The following is a 20000-nucleotide window of genomic DNA, read 5'->3' on the forward strand; positions in this document are numbered from 1 at the left end:
TTTATTTATATTACTTGTTAAAATAAATAAATGAAAATGATGAATTTTATCAAAATCGTGAAAAGGAAAGTGATCTCTTAATATTAGACAACAAATCGTCTATCATTAGTGCCACTAAAAGTAATATGACCATTAAACAAGTGTCATCTTTAGTTAGGGGACTGAAACTTACTAGAGCTGAAACTTTCTTCATACATAAATATTAATCATTATTTACAAACCGTTTCATAATTTGTAAAAATACAGTATTTAAAACACAATATTTTATACTGCAATAAATATTAAAATTTGTAACATACTATATACTACACTAAAAAAAAATGTGCAAGGATAAATCTATCCTTTTTTTTTAATTTTTAATTTTATTAACGATTAGTAAATTAATGAAGAAAATATATGTAATTGTTGAAAGTGTCGAATTTTTTAATGTTAATAATCATTATTTTCAGAGTTTAAAATACTTAATCAATTTTTTTATAATGATAAAATAAACCACTCGAAACGTCAAATGAATAATGACATTTGATTTCTAAAGTTTCATTTAAAAACCTGCAGACATTCAGGAATCTACAAGGAAATTACTTTATTTATATTACTTGTTAAAATAAATAAATGAAAATGATGAATTTTATCAAAATCGTGAAAAGGAAAGTGATCACTTAATATTAGACAACAAATCGTCTAACTATCATTAGTGCCACTAAAAGTAATATGACCATTAAACAAGTGTTATCCTTAGTTAGGGGTTCCAACTAGAGAGCTTAACAATAGAGTTTTTGGATAATTTTTTTTTTTTTGCACAATAGAAGTGAAAACTTAAAATTCTACCGGTATGCTACGTTGACGAGCACACTTCCATAGTATTATTTCCTTACCTTGAGGTTTGAATAGTGTTTATCTTCTATAGTTAAATAACCCTGACATCGGTTCTGTGGTAACTTTCGCAAAACCTAAATAAAGCGAGTTAGCGGACAACCGCCATGTGGAAATCATCGAGTATGTACAATACCGCTTACGTCAACGTCATACCAGATTTCGAAAAATCAGTACATTGAGAAAATGGTTTGTGGTGCTTACATGTACGTTATACCAAACAGTTTCAATTTATTAAGATTCTTTAATAATAAAAAGTAATCCAAGAGGGTCAATTGGCCATTAAGCACAATTAATTAATTGGACGGTATTATAGTGCAGTTTTGTTATATTAGAATTTAATTTTATTTATTATTATAAAAGAATATTGTGTACCTATCTTAGTATACGACTTTAGATTAACAGTTTTATTTTTATATATGCAGTAAGCAGACGTTTCCTTGATATTTATTTTTATCAAGAATGACAGTACATTTTTTTATAAATCATTATTTAATTTTCGAATTATCTTCTTTTTTTTATTTGTTAATTTTCTTAATAACTTTGTAGATAGAAATTTAAATTATTAAGATAATTTTTAATGTTCAAGATACACTTTATTCAAATAATGGCCGTTCTGTGATTTTATATTGTTCTGTAAAAAAATGAATTATAGACAATCATCCACTATTATATATAATTTTATTTTGAATTAAAGAGAATTTCTCTTTCAATATTTTTTGATGTTTTTATGGTTTTCGCTTTGGAGTTAGTCTTTCTCATTCTATCTATCTTGTTCGTATGCCTTTTCCTGTTATCCTAGTCTTTTACAATGCATTTTAAAATTTTTGCTATGATCTTGGTCAATATCTTAACCTTCTGGTAAAAAAATGTCAAACGAAACTAGTTAAATGTAGTTTAAAAGACTAGTATAACAGGAAAAACGCACACAATCTGTAGCAAGATGGTTACTAAGAAAGACTAACCTTGAAACATCAACCATAAAAAGCTCTCTAATTTAGATTATAAAACTAAAACTTAAAAAAAAAAAAATTTTATAATCTGTTAAATTACTAGTAAAAAATAGAAAATTGGTTTTATTTTGTGAGTAATCAGTACTTATTAGGATTACATGGAAGGAAATAGTTTATTCAGTTGCAATTAATTTATTTTATCGTCGAGTTTGCAGTCATTTTTAATTTAGGTATAAGATACTGGCATAATGAATGGAAGATTCTGCCACTTTCCTCGTTAGAGCTGTTAACAAGATGATTTATTATCAATTTAATAACTAATTACCTACTTAAAATAACGAAAAATGTCATGGTTAGTATATTTCATTTTTATATTTCTCAATAAAACAATATTCATTTTAAATATATTTTTTTTTTTCATTTTCTCATTTTTGGCAACTGATATTTGTAATATATTAAACAAAGAAATTGTAATCAAGAGTTCGATGACCTAATAAACCATTTTTCTCCCACACACTAAATAACAACGAAAATAATACCTATACTTAATGTTTTCATATTAGAAATCTATTATCGCTTAAACTCTCAATTTTTACAAGCCCTTGTGGCTTTTGTTCCTGCAGTCGTCTCAGTAGGGTGTTAACGTTGAGGAGGTGGACAACCTTAGCGTTTATATGACAGTGGAATTTGTAACCGTTCTGTCGGCATGAAATTAGTGGCAAAACTCTTCGTCCAAAAAGAAATTATCCTGTACAGCTACAATCCATGAAGGGTCAGAGGTGCAGAGGTTTGTAAGGAAGCACTATTACTAGACCAACGATAATGCAAGGAGGTGATTTGGTCAGAACCACGCTCGACCGCCAGATTTTTACCCAATTAAGGGTACCCACATCATGAGACTAGGTGGACCCTGTAAGGCTCCACCAGAATCCACAGCTACAGTGGAACAGAATACTACATTATACTACAAAGAAATTCAAAATTGTATACAAGAAAAAATGATCAGACACCAACGTTTCAATCCAATTTGCAAGGTCTCTATTAAGGGCCGTCCGTAGCTCAGGTGGTTAGGCAGAGGTCTATCAATCTGAGATCTGCGGGCGGCGCCGATTCGAATCCGGCCTGGGGCGTTGACTTTCATTGTGTGGTGGTCCTACAAAATGAAATACTTGACTTCCTATCATGGTTAGAATAGGTTAGTAACCTGAAGATAAACCTCCCCCCCCCCGTATGTCAAAAGGCTGTATAGGACTCCAATGGGAGTCTTGGGCTGATAAAAGGGGGGGGGGAATCTCTATTAGAATTCGAATCCTGCAGAGTAATCTAGGTAAATAGAATAAGTACATTATGTCATTTATGCCAAGTCCATATTTTTTTTCAGTGTTATTTATCTTTCTGAGGATTCCGATCTTGATTGAAAAATTAATCGTATATATTCTCTCTATTCAACAAGAAGCTATAGTACATTACACGTGGAGCAATTGAAAACCGGCAGGGTGGTGGACAACCTTCTAACCTGGTTATCTATGCCACCACTGACAAAACTATTTACTGTAAAGGACCAGTTGGGGGTTCGTTCATCGTTTTAGCGAGTGTAGGAAGATAAATTCGAACAAAGAAACATATTTAACAATCACTTATAACCCTATTGAATAGGCATTGTGAACTGAAATTTCCGAGCATGGAGGATCAGTTATAAAAAAAAAAAAAAAAAAAAGTAACAACAAATACCTTGTTTGATTATTAATGATTTATTACAATTATAAAAGGCATTTATTTTGAAAATATAAGGAGAAATATTACGTATGAGAAAAAATTAGTTTAGAAAATAATTGAATAACAACTAAAACACTCATATAAACTTTAACTTATTCGATGAGTCAATTCACAGAGTAGCATGAGAGTTCAAAATAGTATGAAATCCTGGATTTCATTTTACTTGTAATTTTTAACTAGATGATTTGAGATGAAATAATAGTACTACAATGAGAAAATATTACAGCATTGGCATTAATTTAGTACTTTGACGGAACAATTTAAATGACAACGATAAAATTGTATTGGGTCCCAAAGTGGACAGTTTATTAAGGAGAAGATTGAGGCAATTGAAATTGATTGCGACCCAGCTGCTACAATCTGTCCTCTACAAATCATAATTAGCCCTCCCCAGCTCCACATACTTCAGAAAACAACTGATTTTTAATTATTGTCATTTCTTTCATAAATATTGTTAATAATTCGGATTTGATACATGTTACAAATATCAAAAGCGTTCGTTTAAATAAAATCTATTTCACAAACCAAACCAGTTGAAGACGAAGAAAGTATTATTAGTAAATAAAAATCGACTTTAGAATATTTGATTACATTACTATTCACCAGATAAATAAAATTTATGGCAATCAAATAGATACCAGAATCGTGCAACAATGTTTGCATTACAATTACAATACATTGCAACAATGTTACATTACTATTCTCCAGATAAATAAAATTTATGACAATCAAATAGATACCAGAATCGTGCAACACTGTTTGCATTACAATTACAATACATTGCAACAATGTTACATTACTATTCACCAGATAAATAAAATTTATGACAATCAAATAGATACCAGAATCGTATAACACTGTTTGCTGTGAGAGACCACACGCATTGTGGTTACCTAATTTTTTACCCAGACGATGAAATGCTTCACGAGGCATTGTCAGTTAAAAACATTAATAAAATACTATACCTTAATACTCCATATTTAGCACATTATTTTTATAACGCAATCATAATTAAACATAAACGTTTCTGATTTGTCATACATAATATCCATAAAATCGATTTTGAATTGACTTATTCCCATATATTTTTCCTCCTTGCATCTTATATCATTTATATTTTTTGCTATTTTTTTATCTATTTATCCATTTCAGTCAACTAATATAATGTACAACTAAAAAATATATGAGTACTTCATTATATAATTACTAATAGCTGTTAGTTTAATATCGAATAGTTGGAAACAAATTATAAAATCAGTTTATATTGACTAGCTATTTAGTTAAAAATTTAGTGAACTAAAAAGTAGTTATCTAATGCCCAACTCTGCCCTACAGAAACTTGCATGCAATTTTCACCTCCCCTATGTATGCTGAATAAAAAATTATTATGAAAACTTGTTTCTATTCCACATAAATACAAAAGACGATTTTATTATTATGTCTTTGAATGGAAAATAAATTTTACTTCAAAATTTAAATCAGAAATTTTTATTGTTAACCCCATTTGATCATAGTGAACCATAAATTTAGCAATATTTCTCTAATCGTAGTAATCACTAATGATTACTTTTAAACAATATTTATAAAACAATCGGTTTATTCCTTATTGTTACATGTTATCATATATATATATGATAACATTTAACAATAAGAACTTATTGCTTGAAGGCTAACTTTTACATATTAATTTCTTCAATTTTAATTCGTTGTTATTTTGTTAATTTTCTTGGATTAACAATTTCACAACTTTTTTTTCATTTATACAATTTTATATAATATTTTTGTTTTCCATTGAATATTGATAAATACCAAAGATATATATCTAAGTAAACATTACGCATGGGATATATATATATCGTTTAAGACAAGACTCTTATGTTATGTTTTATTCATAGAATATGATACGATCTAATATAAAAATGTAATTTTTAATATTGAAGACATAATGATATATAGAGTAGAATCCCGCTTGTCTAGTCCACGGTGGGACAAAACACTTTTTTTCCATGTCTTTGAGCTCTCAGAATCAGTTTATGGGCTCTTGGGAAATAAAAACCCTTTGGCATTCCACAGTTAAGTGAGAATGCCATATTTGAAGCAGATGTATTTGAATTGGCAACTCGAGTCTTGAATTTGCATGAAATTATTTCTATTTTAATTTTTCCTGCACGATTCACATATTTGATTATGCCATGTTTCCCTTTGAAGCTACTAATGAGGTATTTTTGAATTGAGTAAAAAATATGTTTCACTTAAAATAAACCTCCATCACACTTTGTGATGTTTGCTAAAGTTATGGTTGTTTGAATACATTATAGAGCTTTACAAAAAAGCTCCGAGTACACAAAACGGACTTCAAACGGGCAAACTGTAGTTATTTTGTTAGATAAATGGGAAAGAATCAAGTTACTTCGTCCAAATTTTTCCGATGTCGATTTTTAAAACAGTATTTTAAAAAATATATATGTATATTTTCCGTTGTGATCACTTTTCATATTGTAGAGTGTTACTTTTTAAGAAGGAGGGGCATTTAGACCAAAAATATGCCACGATAATACATCATTATATCCTACATTTTAATTTTTTTTAAAATATATAAGAATCGAGAAGAATAATAGTTGGCCAATCACAAAAGACCAAAAGGTTACATATTTCTTTCCAGCTAGAATTATTTAAAAACACTTTCACGAAGATTTTATGTAATAAATAAGAAAAACGAAAAGAATTTTCAATGTTTAAGTCGAAAAACAGTTAGATTTAAGTTGTTTTTTTCGCATTCTGATAAAAGATCAATCAGATTTACTTCATTAAAAAAATGATTGGTATTTTTATTTCTTTGTTCGTCGTTTGAGATTCAATATTTAAAATAAATGAAATCCGAGATAAAATAACAAACAACATTCAAAGTAATCCTTAAACTACTAATACACCAAATAAGATATGCCAGTGGCATCCGAGATCTAACTAAATCCAAGTGAACTAACTGTTTATTATTTAGAAGTTTTCGTTTGTTAGATGTAGAACAAAGTTCTTTGCTATACTGTGTTGGACAAACTGATTTCTTATTTGAAACCGATATCATGAAAATCGACTAAAGGTAACAAATCAATGCAATACTTATTTATCTTCACTATTTAAATAGAATTTGTTATCGTGGTAGCATGTATTTTAGTTTTATTATGTATATTGTATCAAAATTGTAGAATGTAGTATTAGTGTTGTTTTTTTTATTTTCAATCAAGCTAGTTTTGGTTTTAAAATTAAGTTAGTTTAGAGTAGTAAAAAAAAAAAAAATTTATAAACTGAGCCAAAGTAATTCCAATTACCAATTACATTCTAACGTAATAGTTACTTTTTTCCAAGAACTAACTATACAATTATCATTGTAGTTATATTTACAAATAATTAACACTGAAACAAAAAAATCTGTTTAACAACTTCAAAATTTAAAAATGATATCCAGTTGCGCTGGTGTATAGATTTATTATACGTATATTTATTTTAACTTTTTGGATTTCTGCTCATTCAAACAAAACTGAATTCACGCATGGGTTGAATTTCATGTAATTGTAATTCTAATTACTAAATATCAAGAAATAATTGTAATTGTAATTAAAATTACTTAGAACCAAGAAGTAATTGTGATTTAAAACCTTAATTATAGTAGCAGTAATTTTATAGAGTAATTACAATTGTGCCTTACAATTACATTAGTGTAATTGTTCTTCAGAACCACAATTTTGTTATGTTTTGAACTATTTAACGGTCATCATAATGTAATTATAGTGCAAATGAAACATGTAATTGAAGATATAATTAAATTACTCATGTAACGATTCCTGGCCAACTCAGACTGTGTGATCCACATTACCGGTCCCTCGGAATAGAAAATGAATACAATTTGAAAAACATTAATTTCGTAAAACAAAATAAATTAATTAACTTTGTGACTGAACTGTTAAATATTAAACTATTAAAAACTGAAAACATTTATACACATAAATTAAGTTATCTATCTAAAGATTTTTTTATTTTAAAGTATTTCAAACTGGTTTAATAAATTTAACTTTATTATATATTAATATAAATATACCTATATATTAGGTTTTGTTTCGAATTTTAGTTATTAAATTAATATTCGAGTTTTTTCTTTCATATGCTCCGGATTAACCTTCACTCCCACTTAATCGGCTATGCCACGTTCCCGACTAGGATTCTACTGTATGCAACAATAAATCCAAAAAGTAATTGATAATTTCGAATTCTATTTAAATATTAGCTTCTTGATAAATGACCTAAAGATGCATCTATGACAATGATTATTACATAATTAAATCATACAAAAGTTATAATTCATACTTAACATTTATAAATTAATAAGGATTTTATATTTAACTTATTCTAGTTCAATCTTAAGTTTATGATTTGTAATTGTTTCAGAATAGACTATACTTATTTAAATATCCCATAACTCATATGACAGAAATAGTATTATAAAATGGCTTCATATTTACTTTTTATTTAATGAATAAAATCACCATATTATGCATGATGTATATTTGCTGAAAACTTTTCTTGGAAGAAACAAAAAAATACTTTATTATACATAAAATATACTTTGCACCGTCCGCCTTACTTCAATTAAAAATAAAGATAATAAAGTTAAAAATAATAAATAAAGACCTTCTAATGCTAAGAAATTTCAGTGTTTAACGAAAATTACATTTAATACGACCACCATTGAAATTAAAAAAGGATTATATCTAGGTTAATAGTTTATTAATCAAATCAAAAAGAGCTTCTATTGCTTAGAAATTTTAGTTTGTTCATTCATGTCTAACGTCCTTAATATTCTCCAACTGTGCAGGAAGGATGGATTTTCATATAACAGTTTACTTATCTTCTGGCCTAAGAGAAAAATAAATGTGATCAAAAGGTCAAGAATGTAATAAAAGATCCGTACACACAGGTGAACGCGTCTCCCCTCCACTAACCAAAGAAGTTATTCTTCGAACGGAAAGAAGTGGAAAAACATTTACAAATCCTATGTACATTAATAGATTATTATTAAAGTATACTTCGTGGTAAATAATATTAAACATGCAAGCAGACAACACACTAAGTTTTATTCTTATATTTGCTTTTCTCCTCTCCTCGATAATGGACTCTAGTTGCGCCCTTGTGAATAATCATGTTGAATTGTGATTCGTGCTCTCCCATTTTATCTTCCTTACGACCAGTGCTATATTCAACCAATAGGCCCCGATATTCTGTAACGGACCAAAAATGAACAGAGAAGTACAGTTGCTTCAAGAAAGGTGGAGCAGTTCATCATTGATATCGATAAAAACTGATGTACTACATGAAATAGACTTTGAAGAAGTATTTCATGAGTTTGTTAATCAAAAGTTTAGAAAAGTACCTTTTGCAGATTTTAATTTTGTTTTTTATTGTTTGATACTTTTCAAATATTAAATAACGTAATGATTTTAGCTAAAATATTGTTTGCTTCTGTTTATCATCAAAAGATGTTCAGAAAATAATATAAAGCGCTCCGTCTCAAATCTGGAGGGTATGTCTTACCATATCTTAAATTATCTGAAGCCCATACTTCATCAAAGACGGTTGTTACTTAAGCCCGTGAAAGTACCGAAGCAAAGTGAAACGTTACTTCTCCGTCCTAGGTTACATGCACTTAGTCAGATCTCAAAGCGAAATTTCACTGATTCCATCACATTACAATTTAAAAAAATGTTCATATCAAAGTTTTACCTGATTTAAACAGTTTTAGAAATATTTAATATCTGAGTTTTTTCTTTTCTCTTTTCCATTTTGGTTTTTATGATTCCGCAACTATTCACATTACACATGTGATAAAATTGTCATCATAAAGATTATTTTCTAGAGGGAAAACAACTGACCGACCACCCCTTCTCCCTTCCGGTGTTAAAATAGGGTGACGAAAAGTATTGAGACTAACTTTGCATGACATAACAGGAATATTACAATCGAAATTTTAATAGCAACATTGTAGAACTAATTGATTTCTGAATAGTCCAAGTAATATTGGCTTTAACAGATAAAAATTGTAATCATTTCAAAAATCCCATTATTTTCTAACAAAAAAACCTATTTATATAAACAAAATGGTACCAAACTAAGACGAGGAAGTCTTGTCTTGTATAAGAAAAAGTCATTATCTAACGCATGTCAATTAAATAAGATTAATAGTGGTCTATAAAATCTATTTAAAGTCAACAACTAATTGCTACATAACCTTAGATGGAAATTTCAATAAATTAAGTGTCTGTATGTAGGTACTACATGTATATATCTAACTGTAAAGTTTCTGAAAATTAATTTAATAAGCTAACAAACTTTGGGGCAACCAACGAGGACAGTAATTTTACTGTCAGTTTTAATGAACGAATTTTGCTCCAACGACGTGTCTTTAAAAAATTGCTGTAAAAACTGAATCGTAGAGAGAGCAGAAAAATTAAAGATATCAGACTTGCTCGGCTGTGGAAAACTACTTACAGGAATCCTTGAGTAGGAGGTTAGCCAAACCCAGTGATCTTGGCTCCCGTTCGTCGTCTTCTCCCTCTCGACAAGCTCGTCCCGGATGGTCGGCTTGAAAAACTCAACCGTCTCGTCGCTGGTAAGGACAGCGTTGTCGATGTCCCTCTTGCAGCGAACCCGTTCATCTTGATCCCACCGCCGCTCCAACCTCCCAATATAGAGGTAGAGGTAGACCGAGCTGATGAGCTGGCAACCCGCCAGAACGGCCACACACAAGTAAAGACTGCGATCCCTCTCGGCGGACATAACTCGACTGCCACTGATTGGTTCAACGACTGCTTCTCCCATAGCGCATGCGACCAATTTATTAATCTTGGTAGGCATCTTTCCGTTCAGCACTTCTCCTTTATAGAATCGTCTTTCAAACTCAGATTATGACAACTTCCAGAACGAAAATGAGCACAATGATGTTCTGATAAAAAAAAGTGGTATGATCAATGTGAAATTCGTTAAAAATTGTTAATAAGATTCAGTCGATTAAAATTTATAGTAATTTTACACATATGTACTGAAATAATACTTAAACGTGTTGTATGGTACGAAATATCAGGAACCTATGAACTAAAAATATAAAATTATGAACTAAGATTTTATGAAATAAAATCAATAAAGTAATACAACTAATTATTTTTTCAAAATTCATAATAAAGATTACTGCCTATAACAAACTTCAAAAACGTTAACAATCTTTCTTTTTCAGGGCAACGATAATCACCATTCTCTGTACATTTTTTTACTAAGCACAATTGCTACGAGTAACAGTAATTATGAAAGATAAAATATAAAAGTTTATGAATAAAATTATAACTTTATTGTAAGCGTAATATACAATAGAGGCATGCAGTGACTAGGTTCTCTCAGGTCCTATTAAAACAGAAAATAATAAAACAAATCCAATTTCATTATTATTGTTACAACATTCTGAATTAAGTTCCTAAAAACCTTATAAATAATCCTCATACCGATAGAATCTAAAGAACTCTTAAGAGAAGTCAAATAAAAGCGCGAATAAATTTTCAAATAAAAATTCTTAGTTACATTCCTGGCAACTTCACAGAAGCGTCGACTTTTTTTTTTTCATTGTCTCATTTGTAATTTTTATATGTAAATCCTTTTTTGTATAGTTACAGGCTCTCCTTTGCAATCCTACTCCACTTTTCTTTAACTATAACGAGCCTCCTCGATGCTCTAATTCCCATCCCTCTTAACAATTTGTCTATATTATTCCGCACTTAAAGCATTGACTCCCCCTTATTTTTCTTCCTCCTGGTCCACTTTCTAGAAGTTTCATGGGTGAAGTAAGCATCCACTCCACATTTCCCAACCCCTCAACTAGTCCTTTCTCACGAAGTATTCTAGATCTAGTACATCAGTTGTCGTATAGTAATCATAGCTTTGTATATACCTTTGTTTAATTTTAAAGATTCAGTGTCTGCTTTAAGTTTCTAAAGACTTTTTTAGAACTTTTTCTCCACACAGCCCAAAAGGTTTTTTAAACTATCAACTAAAACTTTTTAAGCTATCAAAAATATTGCAGACTTTTGTGTGATAAAATATTCTAAGTTGTTTAATTTATTATTAAAGGGTATTCAGATTCTTATATAGTATTTGATTCTAAGAAATAACTGACACAGGTGGAATACTTCAAGATTGCCACCTCCTTCTACATTGCCAGGTTATCTACTTCCTAAAGATTTTAATCGGAACAATTTTTTTTTCACGCTTAAGAAGCCCCAAATAAGAGAAAATAAATATTTTTGGCCATATGTCTGTACACCGGAATGTCTATTTATATGCCTGAACTAAATTTATTTGGCGAACTAATAGATCAGTCATATATTTATTTATTAATTTTTTGTTGAGTAATATTGCGCTATGCATGTAACACAAATCGAATATCCTGCACGTAATATCTTGAAAACATTTTTCTGTAAACTGGAGCTCGAACACGGTCAAAATGATTTTGCTGAAATTTGCCCAAAGTATTTTCCGAGAAGCCCTTGACTATCCTCTCTATGTACATATCTTATTGGTATTATATATAAATAATTGACCGTATAATGTCAAATAATGAAGATGGTCAGGGGTGCGGTCAAAGGAAAACAAAAATAGTTAACTATTTAATTATTAAATTGTAAACCATTAAATAGTTGTTAACTATTTTTGTTCTCTTTTGACCGCACCCCTGACAAATCTTCTTCATATATCCATTGATATTTCCAGTCTATAACATAATTTTATCTTACCTGGATAAAATTAGATTAGTATAGTGAAAAACTATTAGCACTACAAACTACGCAAAACACTGTCACATTACTAATACTAATACTAAAACATTTTTCATCAGCTATTTTTGGAGTGTAACGCAACACTAACAATTATCTGTTTCACTGTAGCCTTTTAGTTAGCGCTGTGGTTTCGTGAGCCCTCCTGGGTCAACCCAGCCTGATTTCCAAGTGGGAAACCTTAATTGGGTAAAAAATTGGCGGTCGAGCGTGATTCTGCCCAAACCAACTCCTTGCACAACCTTTTGTCTAGAAACAGTACTCCCTTACAAAGTACTGCACCTCTGACCCTTCATGGGTTTTAACGGTAAAGACTTATTTTTTATATATATTCCATTCAGAAACGTTGGTAAAAGAAAGATATCTAATTCCACACTCCAAGAAATTCTCCCTCCATTTTATTTCTACTACATAAAATTCAATTATTACTTTTTAAATTTTTATACCCTATAATCACAATAAATTATTGAAAATGAAACGACTGAAATTAAAACGTTAACAGCATGGTTTACCAATGGCTCGAAATAATAAATAAAGTAGTTTTACTCTTTTCTCTGATGATTTTTTGGACGCTACCATCTTCCACTGTCACTGCCTTCCTAATTATAGTATTTTTCTAGAAAGAAACCTTACATCAAATATATTCACTATTTTCTTTCTTTTCTAGAGTCCAAAAATTCTACGGAGGCCTGCCTACGCCAATGGTTGGATCGATCATATCGAAAATGTGTTGTAGGTTTTACTAATCGAGGTATTTAATCAATCGATAGAAACAAGTAATTAATCGAAATCAACAGACAAATAGTGAGAATATTGGATATGTTTCTTTAAAAAAAAAGTAAAACTCTGTAGGTCGTTAAAAACTTTTTAAATAAAAAAAACATTTAGTCCTGAAGTAGTTATGCAGTTGAAGACTTTTCCCACTCAAAAAGAAGCACATTTTACGAGAAAGCAATGATATACTACCAACAACAGTCCTTCCCAACCCACAAAAGCCAGTGAACAACAAAGCCAAAAATTTTATCTTGTACTTCTACCCCCACTCTGGACTTAGGTGAAAGAAGGGTTCTCCCAGGAAACTTTTTTAGTGAGTGCATTTACGTGTTAAATCTTGTCACCTAACACTCAAACATCAGAGAAGGTAAAAAATAAAACTAACAATAAATCCTCAAAAAAATATGAACCTGGAGCTTCCTTAGCCCACTTGTGTTTTGTGAACCACCGGTTGGAAACCCCTGGAATGGAGGGATAATCAAACTACTTAAAATTGTACAACACTGTTAATATCATAAATAAAGTGGTGAAACATTCCTCCAATTATTTCCAGGATCCACTGTTTAAACCACTATTGTAATAATCATTTAACAATAAAAAGGAAATCCTTTCGATTTGCCAGAAAAAATTAAAATTCTTGCTTCATTACTTTTTACTTGGTTCTTACAACAAATTAAAATTAAAACTCAATCTTAAATCGAACAATTTATATAATTAAATATACAATAAATAGCAACTAAATTATATAATCCACATAAAAATTAATTTGATCCATTTTAAGCCATATATCAACAGTGATCAAGGTACCTTATTCCTGTCAGTAGAATTAACGTTTTTTCGCACAATGAAAGTAGCAACTAGTCGATCGACGCCCCATAATCTACGTGGCAACGGTCAATGTGAACAATACAAAAAATTCAAGTATTAAAACCTTTCATTAATATGTATTGCGTCGTCTCTAGGACTCCACAGGTATGACGGCCAGGAGTCAATATTACTTCCTATTATCAAATAACTTCCCTTGAACTCTCCGTGTGTATTCAGAATCTGCGAAACCAAAAAATTAGGGGGGAACGTATATCGGCTTCGTCATGATTGGACGGTGAGGAAGAACATTCCCAATGTGGATGGGCTCGTCATTTTTTTAGGCAACGGGTGGCAATGGTAATAACCAGCTGTAAAATATTGACAATGACTCACTTATACTAAGATTACTATATTTGATAGATTTATTTATTGATAGATATTATAATCTGCCACACAGTTGTGGGCAATAGGTAATATTATACTAAGATTAAGCGAAAAAAAGTGTTGATTTAAAGCTCATTTCCCATCAGCAATTACCGGTTCCTAACACAAATTATTAACCGTTCCTATAATACTTCCAGCATAGTGACCAATTAGAAGTACGTCTTAGTCAAATCTACTTTGTAAATAACTAAATCTAAATCAAGTACGATTTGCAAGTTCATATATTTCATAGTTTATATTTGTCTCAGTGTTTCCGTTGGTGAAACTAACTTTATTTCCATCTACATACGTTCCGGGATACCGTGACAACCCTAAGTATACCTTCACGTTTATGTTCCAGGCTTCTCTCCAGTACTTAAATAACAAAATTTTGTAAAACCACCATTGATTGACATACCCAAATGTTCCCGCTGAATAGACACAAAAGTATCTTCAACCTAAATTGTGTTTCCAACACATAATACCAACTTCAGTTGTAACCCCTGCCTGGTTCATGTTTTTGGGTACTTCACAGTTAAAACATTGCTCTTCATAACATGCTTCTCGTTTCACTACTCTGTACCTAATCGTTTTTATGTTATTAAACCTTCTCTTCTTTTAAGTCCTCCCAGAAATCCATCTCTAAGACTAGTAGTACTTTATTTTTCATTAGCTACTCTACTAACAATATATACCATGTTGGTAATATTATTACCCTCTCCCACGCTTATTTACAGGTGTAGTCTTTGAGATGTCCGGGAACTCGATTTGTCCTGGTAGATTTTGTAGGGACTGGCATCGTAGTAGGACCAGACCCATTTTTGGCTGCTTCTTCTACAGCGGAAGGTGGTGTTGGTCTTTTAGAGAATGGGTTAGACATAGGTAGCCAAACATCAAACGCAACACTCTTTTTCACTGTATCTTCGTAACTGGATTGTATGTCGTTTTATGTTTGGTCCATCATCAAGTTTTTCTAAATACGTCAATTGTCCTAATACCTGAATGATGGTGGCAAACTTCCGTGTTTTACTTCCTATATAATTTCTAATACTAGGTCTCCCACGCTAAAGTGGTGTTTTGCAATCTGGGGTGAGGATCGCCAGTGCTGATTAGGGAGGGTCATAATAAGTCTAATTCAATTTTCAGCGGCCTATTTTAATATTGTTCAGTAGATCATAGACCAGATTGAAGAGGGGTTGCTCGAAAACAGAATAAGATATCGCTTACTAAAACTTTTACAGAGGTGTTATAGTTACTCATACATTTCAGTTTGTTTTCTATAATTTGGACATAGGTCTCTGGCAATCCGTTTGTTGTCGGATGTCCTGGTAGAATTGTTTTTTGATAAATTCTTTTTGAAACACAAAAATTAGTAAATTCTGTACTGATAAACATGCTTGCATTGTCAAAAACCAATACGTCTGGAAGACCGTGAGAGCTAAATTTGTCCTTTAAAATCACCATGGTTATAGTAGATGTAGGAGCTTCTTTTATTATTCTGACTTCAGGACATTTATACTTGGTCTCTGCTAATATAAAATAATAACCGAAAACGGCACCAGCGTAATCTAAATTGGATGAGTTGAAAGTTATTATCAGGCTCGTCCCACGTCTGCACAACTTCATTGGTCGGCTTGTTCATGATCGGCTACACAAGACCGAACATGCCTTCAATGTCCTGGTCTATGTTTTCCCAGTCTATGTTTACAGTATCGGCGTGCAAGGGATTTCGTTTTGGAGAGTCCCAAGAGCGTGAAATATAGTTAATTTAGAATGTCTCTGTACACATTGTACATAAATAATTTTTAAAGACTCTAAGGGATGAAAAAAATGGATTTCAAACAATATATACCATGTTGGCAATATTATTATAATTTGTATTAATTTTTCCTCACTAATTAAAAGAGAACTGTAAAAGCTAGCCAGTCCCTTACTTTATAGTAATTTCTGAATATCTAACTCAGAAAGACATTCAAAAGATCTTAACGATTCCAATTTCTACGGCTATTGAATGTCTTATTAGCTGTACTTGTTGCAGAGTATAGGAATTGAACACAGGTTACTCAATCCATGCTGGCCTCTACCATTCACTCTATACATGCCTCTACGCTCTATACATGCTAAAATACTAGGAGGGTTCCAATCTTTTTATTTGACCAGGTTGACCAATCCCTTTTAACCGATCTTTCTTTAGTAAAGCTTCCCACTATTCTGATTACCAGAAGCTTGCAATAATGTTAACCACAAGGTTTCAAAAAGAAATATAAATTATTATAATCATGGTATAATTTATGGTGGATAGTAAGCAATACTTGAAACCTTATAAAGCTCAGCGGATCTGTTTACTACCGTGTAAACCTTTCGTATGTTGGAGATACAATTATAAATAAATGGATTGAATGATCCCTTCTAGCTGTTTCTGATCACTATATTTGTTAATTGTGACAAATCAGATTTCAAACTTAGAAGTTTATTGCTGTAAAAAAAAGAAAGAAAAAAAAAGAAAGGAATCGCGATAATTAACTTAACTAGTAATAGCAGATGAATGATATTACACCACTAAATCTTGTTTGACACATTTTAATGCCATTTAATGACCGACATCTATCCCAATTCTTTGCTAACAGGTGACTTTCGTGATTTCGTTCACAGTTATAATCATCTGATTATCTAACCTTAATACATTAACAGAATAATGCATACCTTTTAATTGCATTTATGAGTTACTTCATACTTAGTAATAAAGTAGAATTTCTTAAAAAGAAATACATAGGAATATGTAGCTTATTTGCTTTCAATCTAATTTTTCTAATTAATAAGTATGGTATTGTAATGCACTTAAAAAAATATTTGATATTTGTATTCTTAAATTTCACCATTTACAAACATTTCCGAAGTAAATGTTCTTCTCTTCAAGATTCTCATTAAAATTTATTTACTTCTACAATTATAAGTTATCAAAACCAAACTTTAAAATATTTACCAAATTGTAATCGGAACAAAGATTCACGATGTTCCTTGTCAAGTAGCTAAGAGAAAAACAGTTCTGGAATCGATCATGACGCCTGGTATAATCGACGTATCTTGAAGAATTCGGTATATACTCTATAATCTTGGAAGTTTGTGTTTATTGTGTTTATAGTCACGTTTCTTCCATCGTTTAAGTTTTTATTGAAGTCTGAGGAAGTAACATTGTTTAAATTACACAGATGGAGGTTTGTGCTCAAAGAGTAAAAGAAAAACGACGGTAAGTTCCTAATTAAAGTAATTCTTTCTTCTAACTAGGTCATTGCACTCAAGATTTAAATATTACCATATAGCTAATAATTTCTAGCAATGATGATTAATAGTTTTAGGTAGATATTCGGTGATTTAATAGAAAATCGTAAAAAGAATTCTTCCATTTATCTTGTTCTTCATTTGATGTAATAGGATTACATTGTACATTAACTACTTCATTAATTACTCTTTATTTACTAACATCAGATGAAATTTGTTAATTTCACAAATGAGTTTAATATAGAGTTTAAATGTTCAGGCTATGATTCGACTATAATTTGAGATGCTGTTCTTAAAGTCTGGCTATAACTTTTTTTCAATAAATCTTATTTATTACTTGCGGATGCTAGTTCTTTTTGTGGTTAATTCTTTTAAGTCCTTTATTGCTGCATTATTAATGATATTCTGGATTATTTGTTGAATAGATCATGTAAATGATCATATTGTCAATAGTTATGTCGTGATATCTGATTGTTTATTATTATATCATTTTTAACATGTACAGTAAGTAGTAATTTTTCAAATTATCTAATAGTAGTACCTAAAACTTACTTTAGTTCAAAATATTCCCTGCTTCCTAGAAAATGTTCAAGGTCTTTAGTAATTACTCAAAAGCTTCTAATTTAAGTTATAGTTTTTATTAACTATCATAAATTATTTTAATCATCGTTAATAATAAATAATATCATGTTCAACTATGAAAGGTAATGCTGGTATTTATATAATAATATCTTAAAAGTGTTGTTAGACACACTAAGAAATATAAGGTTTCTATTGATATTTTATACATATTTGATAATATATTTTTAAATTATGCTCTTACTACATTCAAGATTTCCAAAAGGTTAAAATTATGTATTTCTGTAGTATTCATGGATAATTTTTCTTTTTTATGTTATATATGACATCCACAGGTGGTTTTTTTATTTAAATTTCTGGTACTGCTTAAAAGCTGATTTTTTGTTTTCACTTTGTATGAATTTTTTTTTAAAAAGTCAATCTTTCATTTGTTATTAAATTCTGTTTGATTTTGTCACTATTTTTATTGACCTTGGCCATGGAGCTTTCAATGTTCTGATTCAATTTTGTTATATTCTTCTTACTTAATTATTCATTATACCATCATAAATCCTATTTTCTTCATTCATAAAGCTTATTTTGAATAATTTTCATTCCTTGAAAGCTTGCTCAGCCATTTTGAAATTTCTGCATTCAATTTTATCCTTTAAAATTGACTCCCAAAGAGGTTATCATTGTAGTGATAATATAATATATATAATTAATGACTTCCAATCTAAATTCACATAATATTATCTTATTAGCTCGTGAGTTTTGTGACCTAAAAAATATTAGTCAAATATTTTTTTAATAAAGATTTTTCTACTTTATACATTTATACATATTTATTTCCCAATCTGATTGCTCGTATTTACAAAGTTTTGTTAAATTTATAATTACTTATTATTGAGTTCTTACAGGATTTTTGTAGCTTAAAAGCTTAAAGAATTATGTATTTTTCATATTAAAATATCTAAAATTTTTAATTATGCCAGGGTTGAAAATGTATAGTCCTATAGTAATTTTTCTTGATAACAACTATGCTGCAAACCAGTTTTTTATCTTTTCTTTAATGATTAGATTATATTATTTTTAATGTTCAGTTTGAAGAACGCATCATAAAATGGACTTGCGGACCATTGTCTTTTTTCTATCTATTTTTTTTTCTCTTTTCCTTCTGTACTCTGTGTTTCATGTTCAAAAACCAATTTATCTGTCCAAAAAATGATGGTGCAATGAAGTTATAATATATCAAGTAAATAACATTTCTTTTATTGTTTTGTATAATACGAAATATCTGCTTTTGATTTTAAATGTATAGTTTACTATATGTCACTGTTTATTTGAATTTTTAGATATTTAAAACTTATGTAATATATATTATTTTATTTTCTCAGAAACAGTGAAAAAAGAAAAGAAAAGTCCAGAGATGCAGCAAGGTCAAGAAGAAGTAAAGAAAGTGAAATATTTTCAGATCTCTCTCATGTTTTACCTGTACCACCTTCAGTGGCATCCCACTTAGACAAAGCATCAATTATGAGGCTTGTTATAGCTCATCTAAGAATCAGAGATCTTTTTAAATTAAGTAATATTCCATTTACTTATAATATTATAATTGAATTATGCTTATAGTTTATTTAAACAAGATACCCCCAAACTTCTTTTTAATTTTTTTTTTTTTTATTGCCAATAT

The 20000-nt window shown here is 30.1% G+C and overlaps 2 protein-coding genes across 2 annotated transcripts in view; one reads left to right on the top strand and one right to left on the bottom strand.

The window, feature by feature from the left end:
* LOC106683312 (uncharacterized) overlaps window positions 1-10443 on the bottom strand; it is a gene marked incomplete in the record, with an annotated part of 66486 nt that extends 56043 nt beyond the window's left edge. The window contains 1 exon segment of the mRNA XM_067050905.1: window positions 10140-10443. Within this exon segment, the coding sequence (XP_066907006.1) occupies window positions 10140-10427 (288 nt within the window).
* Window positions 10444-17525: 7082 nt separating this feature from the next.
* The window catches only part of LOC106683313 (hypoxia-inducible factor 1-alpha), a 24107-nt gene continuing 21632 nt past the window's right edge, over window positions 17526-20000 (top strand). The window contains exons 1-2 of the mRNA XM_014424687.2: window positions 17526-17717; window positions 19705-19892. Coding sequence (XP_014280173.1) covers window positions 17680-17717; window positions 19705-19892 — 226 coding nt within the window. The 5' untranslated portion in view covers window positions 17526-17679. The remainder of the gene's footprint in view (window positions 17718-19704; window positions 19893-20000) is intronic.

The sequence above is a fragment of the Halyomorpha halys genome, unplaced genomic scaffold (genome assembly GCF_000696795.3).
Source record: "Halyomorpha halys isolate HHAL.00 unplaced genomic scaffold, Hhal_1.1 Scaffold477.1, whole genome shotgun sequence".
NCBI lineage: Eukaryota > Metazoa > Arthropoda > Insecta > Hemiptera > Pentatomidae > Halyomorpha > Halyomorpha halys.